Source organism: Epinephelus moara, chromosome 19 (genome assembly GCF_006386435.1).
Source record: "Epinephelus moara isolate mb chromosome 19, YSFRI_EMoa_1.0, whole genome shotgun sequence".
Lineage (NCBI taxonomy): Eukaryota > Metazoa > Chordata > Actinopteri > Perciformes > Serranidae > Epinephelus > Epinephelus moara.
The window spans coordinates 33,588,343-33,599,575 of record NC_065524.1 but is presented as its reverse complement, the minus strand read 5'-3'; the positions used below and the strand labels follow the sequence as shown (position 1 = coordinate 33,599,575).

The following is an 11,233-nucleotide window of genomic DNA, read 5'->3' as shown; positions in this document are numbered from 1 at the left end:
ATTCCCAGTTTTGCCACTAGAGGACGCCACGTTGAAAGATATTTTTAAAGGGGAGCCAAAGAGAGGGAGGCAGAGATTTATTAAAAGAAAACAAAAACAGAATCAGACCTCTATCATGTCTTGAGTAGAATGGATGCCCCACTCACCTCTGTATATGGATGGGTATTCAAATCCAGGCTGTTTTGTCCCCAGCAGACGTGGAGGGGTCTGAGGTGAAGCGTCTGCAGAGCAAACAGACAAAATGCAATTTCAGGAGAGTGTCAACACATCATGAACTGACTCCTATTCCACACACTGAGTCACAAGGAGGTGACAAGGTAGTTAGAGCCTCTCCTGTTCACTGACAAATCACATAATCAAAACATCAAATCCTTTTCTGCCCTTTTCACTTTTTAGAAATTTCTGCATATGGCATAAAACATGAACATCAGAGCTCAAGCAAAGGTGTGTGCACATAGACTTATGGCACTGCTGCAAATTCTGGTTCATTTTTTAAATAGCTTTGTTTTAAGGTACATGTGTAATCACTGAAGTCGTGTGTATCAGATTAACTTTGCCTCAAATGTCAACTTAATGTGTTGGACACATTTGCCACTGAGCGGTGCTGTGGAGCCATCTCTGACTGAGCGTGCAGTCCAAAGGGCATTTTGTTGCCAACCTCCACACTCCCAGGGTGCCTATATATAGGGCTGTTAATATCTAAACATACGACTATTAATAGAGAAAATGACATTTTGCCAGGTCACTACTGTAATTAAGAATATGGTCTTAATTTAACTGATTTAAAAGATCAAATAAAAATAAATAAAACAGGCTTGTCAGCTTCTGCAGTGTTTCTATTTCAAGATGTATTAAAAACCCCATGTACAGTAGTCTCAAAGGTATTTATGTATGAATCAGATTATCATTTCTAGTAACAGAAGCAGAAGTACAGTTAGATAATACAGATAATTTATCAGATGACCCAATTCCTCACATCTTCTGATGCTGCTTCAACTCTTAATGTCTCCCTCTTTCTCTTTATTATAATGTTTGGTCAGCACTTTATTCGCCAATGAATTATTTGCCCCAGGGATCTTCTGGATATTTCCAACTTTCTCAGAAGACACTGAAGCTTGTGGAGGACATGTAGAAACAGGAAGATTAAATTGAAACAAAAAAGAGATGAATGTATGTGAGTATACAGAACTGATTTGAGGGAGGACACAGACAGTGTGTGTTTCTCCAGAGCCACCATGCAGGGACTCGGACAACAAAAGATGGATTGCCTTTTTGCTTTATGTAAGACTACGTAAGACTGGAAATCTTTCAGTGGCAACATGTGTAAGCTGAGTGTGTGATCTGTGTGTATGAAGTAAACATACAGCAGATAGAAAACGTTTTCTAGAATGTGGATAAAAGAGTTCACAGATGGGTCTGAAGTTTCTGAGGGGTTAAGACCTGTTATTGTGAGAGGATGGCTGGACAAGAAGATGCTTAGAAAAGGCAGAACTGAGCCAAACGTAAGTGAAATATTTAATGCAGAGATGCCTGGCTGCAAAACATACCACTTTCCTGTTAAGAACTAAACCATGAGTTAGACAGATCCATAGATAAACTGTAGATTAGCAGGTTAAATTTGCATTTAAACAGAAGTACTACACTTAAACGTTGTCAGGAAGAAACACTCACAACAACAAAAGCTGCACAGGAGCTGGTACTCTTTCTACTTTCCTTTCACAAGCACAAAGCAGACCAACTTTCAGAGAAACTTTCTGAGCCTTTAGAGTCCAAAATTTAGGCTGTACACCCATAAAAACCTGATTATTGTAGCGCTCCAGGATTATGTTGCATGCATTTTTAACTGGTGATCATGTTCTCACAAGTATGAGGATGCATATTCTTAAACTTCACTATTTTAAGACAAAGAAATGAAACAAAAAGGAATCGATATAGTATTTTTCCGCCAGTATTGTATATCCTAGCATTATGAAGGAGGCGTGAAACAACGATTAGAGTCTAAATGACCACATTTTAGAGCAATTTTCATGCATGGATGGATTACCCAACAGGCCTACCAGGCACAGGCCCAGGGACCCAAACTCTCACGCCCCCTCTGGCCTTCACCTGCAAAATGTCACTCAAACTAACTCACACCAACCAGAGAGCGACTCAAAATGACCACAAAGAGATGCAAAGGAACTGCAAAGATATACTAAAAAAGGGCAAAACAACCACAAAGAGAGACAAAATGACCAAACACCATTCACAAACATCTTGCTCCTAGGGAGGATAGGTGCTGGGGCCTTTTGCATATCTCACTGCCTCATAAGCCTCCCATCTCATCATGTCTAAAACATTATGCTATTTTTGGGAGCTAGTTAAATTTTTCTTTATATTTGGGAAGATTTTGGACTCACTGCAGTAATCCTAAAACCTTGGTTAGCTCCCAAAACTCATGCATTCATGTTGCAGTTCTTGAAAAGCTCTTCAAATGAACAAAACCACAAAGGACACTGCAGGACAAGACAGGCATTGTCTCTAGTGATTACTGGCCTTCGGATCCTCTCCAGTATTGTGCATCTGTTTGCACAAGCTGTTCTGTTGTCATGCAAACATTGTCAGAGTATCTAACAGCTCTGTCTCCACGTGTCCATCATGTCCCGTCACATGACTGCTTCAGAGAAACTGAAAATGTGACAATCTAGTGTCAGGTTAGAGTAGTGTAGGGAGCAAAGAGGCTGACCCTCCCTTTGAAACAGACATAGCCTTAATATACACACATAAGCTTAACTTAAACTCACACTGTGCACTTGTGTGTGCTACCCCAAACACACCCAACAGTCCTTTGAGGTTATCTTATAGCTGAGTTCTGTTCCCCTCGTTCTTTGCTACTAAATATAGGCTTCTGAACCATCTGTGAGAATGATTTTGTTCCCTTAATATCCTCATCAGCACTTTGAGCTGGCCAACAGAGACTTCTCCCCCCGCCTTACCCCCCACCCCGATCCCTATTCATACTTCTAACCTCAACCTCCTCCTCCTCCTCCTCCTCACATCTTGACACCAACACTGCTGCTGCCCACACCCCCAACCCTCTGGAAGATCTGCCATCTGAGTGAAGGGTGGGTTTGCACTTCCCGGGACCTGGGTCCAGCCATAGGGTCAGAGGCACTGAGGGATTTGTAAACTTGTGATCCAGATCACCAGCATTGAGCCCCGGGTCTCCTCTTCACTGCTTGGTATTTATAGGTCTGTCTCTCATCCCAGGATTACAACAAAAACCCGGTGAGTGGATCTGCATCCCATCGGTGTGCTTTGCTCTACTAAAACAGCTTAAATTGTGGCTACTGCAAAACTGCGTTGTGGGAATACAGACGTGCAACATGTTCCCAATCATGATTTCTGCAGACTGTGCAGCAGGAAACAAATATGGAAGAGGAGCTAAACAACTCAGTAAATGAGATCATGACTTTTCTTTTGATGAGAATGCTTGCTTCTGTCAACGATTAATGTAAAACGGCTCGGGGAGTCACTTTGCTGCTTTTAGATTTTCTTGGTACGTCTTAAAATGACCAAAGGAATGGGTGAATGTGCTGACCATCCCTCTCTGTGGGCGTTGCAGAGATTTTATATGGGGTTACCAAACCCTGACGGGGGGTGGTAAATCTGAGCGCAAGGGATCCCAAGGCTTGTAATTATTTAAAGCAACTAAAATGGGGTCCAAAACACTCCTAGTTAACATCCACGGCTACTCTACATTTTGAGAGAGGTTCCAACGTACAGACAGAATTGTTTTCTGGAGGTGTGTATTGTGTCCTTAAGGGTTGTGTCAAGCCCATTTGATAGTCGAATGACGCCATTACACGTCACTAAAATGTCTTGGCTGGAGATGGCTTTTAAAAATAGCAGCAGTGGGTTGAGTTACAGTCAGTAGATGTGATGTGATGTTTTGCCACTTGCCTGGGCCTTAAAGAAACTGTTGAGAGGAAGACGAAAAACTGTACAATAAACACGTAAGATAACGTGAGCCACACTGGGGAGGCACCACAGGTTGTCAGAAATGTGGTTGTTAATGTTCTTATGCTTTAATGGTGAGTGATATCTGGACAGATGAGACAGAGGAAAATATTACTCCCACTTCCCCCGCCTGACTGTTCCCATGCAGGCTGCAGATTGGGGAATATGATCAGGTGCTATTTTATGATCCTGAGGCCTTCACTTTTACTGCATAGCACCAAAACTAATTGATGACAACTTTTCACCTGAACTACAGTGAGCTTGTGTTTATGTTGACTCTGTGTGTGTACAGATCCCGTGTCCCCAAACAAAACTGAAAAACACATTAAGCTATATGTTTCCCTCGGGGCAGACATCTGTTGCACTGGGTAATGCGGGGAATCTGAGGGCACTGACATCTCCCTTGAACTTGAAAAATGAGCCTACGCTGTCTGTCTGTCTGTCTGATACATTCAGGTCCTGTGGATTCACTTTCATGGGTTGTTGATGGCTGTGCAACACCTACAGTACAGGCTGTACTGTAGGTGTTGATGGTACAGTTGGCGCGATGAAAAGCAGTCTGTTAGTTTCTTTTAGATGTGTGAAAGGAAGAACATTGCCTTTAATGCATGACAACCTCAGTCTGAAACTGTGGCTATGCAGATTTAGAGTCATATTACTGTCAAATAATTATTTCAAATACGAATAAAGTGATGTAAAATACATCTCTGGATAAGTTTGATATTATTTTGCTTTTGTCTCTTGATATAAAGAGGTTCATTTTCATTACTTCTTCTTACGCTGCTTAAAATGTTTGAAAAGCAAATGTTTAGTTGCATATTAGGCTTTTTTTCTTGTGTTTGTAACCCTAATATTGTTACTGCTAATGCCATGTTTTTCCCTGAACCTCCAGCCATGCCTCTGGGAAAACCTGCCCCGGTAAACAAGCGGAAAAAGCTAACCAAGATCATAACTGACCTATCACATATCACTCAGGATGGTAAGGCTGGCATGAAATGACATGAATATGAAACCAAATGTCCATATGTTCAGTGCAGCTCTTTCATATAAACACAGAATACATAAATAGATGGATGATAGGTGATAGGTAGTGTAGGTGGGGAACTAGTCTTTCAGGACACATGAGGTTACGTCTGCAGTACAACTAAAAATTAACTATACAAACATGTAACAACTACATATAATTGACAAAATAATTAACATATATATATGACAACTCAGGATACCGTACATTTTTTACTACCAACAGTCATTGATGTCATGACGGGTGTGTAAAATGAAGGTGTAAGTGAAATTATAGTCTCAGCATTTAAGGGGAAACACATGCATATAAATGCTCAGAGAGAAGATGAGGAAATATTTTAAGTGTCATGAAACATGCAAACATTTAAACAACGTCAGTATAAAAAAAAAGTGTGTGATTCCGTTCTGGTTTTCTAGTTTTAGTCTCTGGCATGTCACGACAGAGGCCACTAGACTTCTTCGTCCATATTCTGACGTTTTTAAATGTAACGCGTGTCCCTTACCTAGAGTACGAGTCGGAGCCGGAGGCGTCGGAGTTCGACCTGGGAACAAAGATCAAGACTCCCAAGGACATCATGCTGGAGGAGCTTTCCCTGATGAAGAACAAGGGCTCCAAGATGTTCAAGATGAGGCAGCAGAGAGTGGAGAGGTTCATCTGGGAAAACAATCCCGACGTCTTCAGCAGTGAGTCAATGGTGAGAGCATCGCTGATGGAGAGAACAAAATCCAATCACTTTCACGTCATTTCAAAGTACATTTTTCTCAAAAGCTAATGATTAAATGTGAATAATACAAGCGGAAATTTCACAGAGGTTCCTTTTAGCAATGTTTGAAGACACTTATTTATTCTTGTCTTTAATCTGTCCTAATTAAACACTTAATTCTCTTTACAACCGTCTGAAAGACACATAGTACTAAGACAGCTGTGGCCTAAATGGACATTATCTTTTAAATTTCAATTTTGACATTATCTTTTTAAAATTAAAATTCTTACATTAGATTATTACTGAATCCGTTAGATTAGGGTGACCTAAGTATCAGTAAATTAATTGATTATTTAATGTGTAAATAAATACATGAATAAATTCACAAATATATAAAGAAATAAAAGAAAGAAAAAATAAATGAGGAAATTGATATTTTTTCTTCTTTTTTTTTTACATATTTATGTTTTCTTGTATTTATTTATTTTATTTATTTAAATTTCTTCTTATTTTTTATAATATAATAAATATTTGATATGACTTATTGTTACTTATTATAATTTATTATGTATTGATTTTATTTTTTTCAGTGATATTCAAAAGTCATTTTTCCTCCATACTATAAGTTTCTGGAAGACGATAAAGGCATCCAACACACAGTCATGACTTAGCATTATCAGTAATGTTTGTGACTTTAAGGAGATGAAACGTGCTTACTCAACAAAAACAAACAAATGTGCTGTGTGTTACATGGTTGATTTTACTGATCGTATTTCTTTCAGGACAACCTCCAGAAGTTTGTTCCCGGTCTGGGAGGTCAGATGGGAGGTGACATGATAACTGTCGGTGGGCATTTTGTAAGCAAACAGACTGGACATCTGCATTTGGGAGCGATGCACGCCGGAGGGGCCCCTGTGCCTCCTCCAAAGCCTGGAAGCAGAGGGGCTGGAGCAGGAGGTGCAGGAGGTGCAGGAGGTGCAGGAGGAGTGGGTGGGGGTGACCATGGGAAAGGTGGAGCAGGAGAAGGAGGAGCTAGTGTGGGGTCTACACTAAAAGGTTGGTATCGTATTTTTGTTTTTTTAAAGCAGGGTGCTGTTTTATGGTCAGGACATCTAAAGCTCACTACACTTAGACAAGTTTTTTTGGTTTAATTTATAATTATGAAGTAAATGTTGAGTGCACGATGTAATGGCTTTAGAATAATGACACCATCGGCGTTCAGACTGGCTCTCTATAAGCCTCACTTTCAACATGCAATTCTGTCTGCTGCCTCATACGAAAACGAAGGCTCAGTTTACAGCACTAAGAAAGTGAGTCAACTATTGTGCAACCAAACAGGAAGAGGATAGCGCTTATGTTTTCCCTGGTAGTCAGGCTAGCTTTTTCTCTATGTTTCCAGTTGCAGGCTCTAGCATACAAACATAAAGCAAAAACGAATATTTCCAAGAGGAGGGACCATAGTGACGGAGCAGCAGCTAGGAGTAGGGCGCAGAAGTTAAAAGGTGGAAGATCCTAAGAAGCATCTGAGAAAAGTTTCTGCAGTGGATGCTCTAGGGAAAAAAACACATTTGGCGTTTAGATGAAGGATTAACGTTTAAAAAAAGACTTGAAAAGAGCACTCCTGGGGGAGGGGGAGATGCGGCAAGTTCACCTGCAGGTGTATGTCATAAGGATGTGTCAACAGTGTTTAAGAAGTTCCGCACTCCAGCTCTAAGAGACTGCTGAAAGTAATTTTGCAACTCGTAATAAGTACTTCTGACTCCTGTCGAGTGTGTCTCATGCTCTAGCCATGGATGCTCTTTTCACAGGAGGTGGAAAGGATGACGCATCCAAGAAAAAGCTTATTGTGAAGACATACGTGTCTCCATGGGAGAAGGCCATGAAGGGTGATGAAGGTCTGTTAGCTACACTGAGATCTGAAATGCCTGGTCCCATTCAAGGAAGGGATCTCCGCAAGTACAAATGCTTCAACAGGTACTTCCCTCAAGACATGATTCTGTGGGTGCTTTGTGACAAACAGAGGCTATAATAACTCACTCACCTTGCTTTGCTAGGTGTGCCATGCCCTTTGGAGGCTTCGAGAAGGCCAACCAGTTCTTGAAATTCCAGCTGCCAGAAACTGAGGCCAAAACGGAGCCTGAACCCGCAGTGGTGTACCAACAGGACATTGGCTGCCGGCCTTCCTTCAACCGCACTCCTATCGGCTGGGTGGGCAGCTGTGAGCCCGGCTCCATTCATATGGAGGCAGATGGTGTGCCCTTCGATGGAGAGACTGATGAGCTGTGAAAAAAATATCCATACTGTGATTACACTCACTGTGCACAGTCACATGCACACACGCAAGCATGAACGCATGCATACACGTTAGCATGCACACACACACGATAGATGAGCTTACAGTGAAATGTTATATTGATGATCTCTTAGTGTGGATGACTGAAAGCGTACATGAAATGTAGTCATGTTCTTATTTTGCTCTGTATTTGGTTGTAAGGCAAAGAAACAAGCTGTCGATGTTGTGAGGGGGCGAAACATCAAACTTTTATTTGCTAAGTTCTTACATTGAGTAAACACTCAATTTGTCAGAAAAGTTGTTCTCGGTGAGAAGCTGCAGATTTTGTCAATGAGGAAAGAATGAATCAAGTATGAAGGAAAGATTTATGCTGTGTTACTGTTGCGCACACTGTCTCGGTGTCAACTTGTTTCTATATTTGTTATTTCTCAGTGCCTTTTTTGTTGTTAAGATTCTCTGTTCATTTGTTGAGCTGTGAAAACCCTACGAACCTGTCTAGCTCATGATGCATGCATAGTCAGCTGCTGATCCATTAACCTACTGTACCAACTCAGTTTCTCCATAATAAACCTTCTCAAACTGGAACAGTCCTCTTGGAGAGTGATTAAAACGTCAAGGGAAATCATTTTTTGTGTGTACAAATCCTTACCAAATGTATTTCCTATATGTTTAAATATATTTGCACGCAATGCACATTTCAGCAATCCTTTCCAGACAAAAAGGTCTTACGAGCAGCCGAGTTGTTTATAGGTTTCCTCAAAGAAAACTTAGACGTTCCATGACTGAATAGTGACCAAAATAGATTCAAAGTTAAAATCAAAGGAGGGACTATTTCAGCAATCAATTACTGATACCAACTGCGGTCCCTGCTTTATACAAATGTAGCCCACTTAATGTATCATTGGGCAGAGTGTTAAAGTTTGTGCTGGTTCAGGTGGAGCTAATTTTAACTAGTTTAATCATTAAATGCATCATAGTTTGGAAGTTTATCATCTTTTATGATGCACAATTTTTATTTCATAATATTCAAATCAGTCATATTACGTGTTCTACATAATACAGTCCATCACAACATCCAAACACTCCCCCACCTGTCCCACCTGTAACCAAGAGGGGTCAACCTACATATGGAATGGCTCACAAATCATGAATACACATGATTAAAGGTGGAGTTTGCAATTCTCCTCCAATACACTTTGAATATTTTGTCCACACGGTCAGCTAACTGTCCCTCTGGTGTTCATACACAGCCCTGGCTCTGCAAAGAGTACACAGAGTGGCTCGGACCGAGCTTCACAACACTGTAGCAGCCATAGCAACAGGAAGCGTTCGTGCTCGTGCACAGGACAGGGGAAAAGGAGCGGGAAAAGAGGAGGGCAGTTGGTGCGACAGGAACTGTTCATCTGACAGTTCATGATAAGACATTGAAGTCCACACTGCATCTTAACGAGGAAAGATAGCAGAGAAACAGCCAAAGAGAAGGTCAGAGGAACAAAACAATTAAGAAAAAGTTATGATCCGGCCAGGGGCAAGACCTGTGTCAACATCGGTGAGGCTTTTCAACAGTGAAAGACATGACAGGGCATATTAAATAAAATTCCTTCTAAGCTAGAAGGAATATGTATCCGCAGAAAATGCAAATACAGATTCACATGCCCATCATATCTCAAACCCATTCATCACAAACAATGTGCCTCCACTTGTTCTTCACACTGGTACATACATAGTGTCAAGATACATGCCCCACTTCAGGAGGTATTTTTCTGTTTTGTCCTGCAAATTATACGACATCCTTTCATATGCTGGACTTTGCCTAATTCAGTCACCCATAACTAAAAAGGCGCATCTCTTGGTTTCAGAAGGTCAATGCTGAAAGGGCTGGCTGTTCGCAGTGGTCTCGGTGGTCCAATGTCCTCTTTTTAGATGAAAGTAAATTTTGCATTTCCTTTAGAAATTAAGGTCCCAGAGTCTGGATGGAGAGGCACAGAATCCAAGTTGCTTGAAGTCCAGTGTGAAGTTTCCACAGTCAGTGATGATTTGGGGTCCCATGTCATCCGCTGGTGTTGGACCACTGTGTTTTTTCAAGTCCAAAGTCAACGCAGCCATCTACCAGGAGATTTTAGAGCACTTGATGCTTCTGTCTGCTGACAAGCTTTACGGCAATGCTAATTTCCTTTTCCAGCGGGACTTGGCACCTGCCCATAGCGCCAAAACCAGTCATAACTGGTTTGCGGACCATGGTGTTACTGTGCTTGATTGGCCAGCCAACTCGCCTGACCTGAACCCCGTTGGGAATCTATGGGGTTTGTCAAGATGAAGATGAGAGACACCACACCCAACAATACACGAGCTGAAGGCTGCCATCAAAGCAACCTGGGCTTCCATAACATCTCAGCAGTGCCACAGGCTCATCGCCTCCATGCCACGCTGCATTGATGCAGTAATTCGTGCAAAAGGAGCCCCGACCATTTAACCTTTAACTTTTGATAGGAAGGTGGTATAGACTAGGACATCCGGAAATGGGTGAACTCAAATTTGAGGAGTCAGGCCCCACAAATGGGAAGGTATGGTCGCAAATAACTTTTGATAGGAAGGTGGTATAGACTTGAAACTAAGCTCTAATCCCCCATTGTCGGCCCTTCCGCATCGATAGAGCTCATCCCCGACCTTCTAGGACAACCGGAAGTGGGTAAACTCGACATTCGAGGAGTCAGGTCCAGATATGGGAAGATATGGTCGCGAATAACTTTTGATAGGAAGGTAGTATAGACTTGAAACTAAGCTCTACTCCACCATTTTCGGCCCTTCCGCGTCAATAGAGCCCACCCCCGACCGTTGGGAAGTGGGTGAACTCAAACTTCAGTGAGTGCATAAATTAACATACTTTTCAAAAGGTTGACATTTCTGTATTATAAATTCTTTTTATTGGTCTTATGGGATTTTCTAGTATTTTGAGATACTGGATTTATATTTTCATGAGCTGTGAGTCATAATCATCAAATTTTAAACACAAAAAACTTAATCTAGAATATATGAAAGTTTCACTTGTTTAATAAAATCATGGGGAAAAACTAACTTTTGCATGATATTCTAAATTTTTGAGATGTACCTGTATATATAAAGCTTGGGCCAGAACCATAGACTGTATTGCCTTTTTATGACACTATGTATCAGTGAATCTTCACCCAGTATTGATTAATCTTTGGGCATGGCC

The 11,233-nt window shown here is 41.3% G+C and overlaps 1 protein-coding gene across 1 annotated transcript; it reads left to right on the top strand.

Moving 5' to 3' along the window:
- The first annotated feature begins 3,071 nt into the window (after window positions 1-3,071).
- myoz1a (myozenin 1a) lies at window positions 3,072-8,630 on the top strand. Its single transcript, XM_050070911.1, has 6 exons — window positions 3,072-3,267; window positions 4,892-4,978; window positions 5,530-5,717; window positions 6,509-6,782; window positions 7,535-7,700; window positions 7,781-8,630. The coding sequence occupies exons 2-6, from the start codon at window positions 4,894-4,896 to the stop codon at window positions 8,010-8,012; spliced, it is 945 nt and encodes a 314-aa protein (XP_049926868.1). The 5' UTR covers window positions 3,072-3,267; window positions 4,892-4,893; the 3' UTR covers window positions 8,013-8,630.
- Window positions 8,631-11,233: the final 2,603 nt, after the last annotated feature.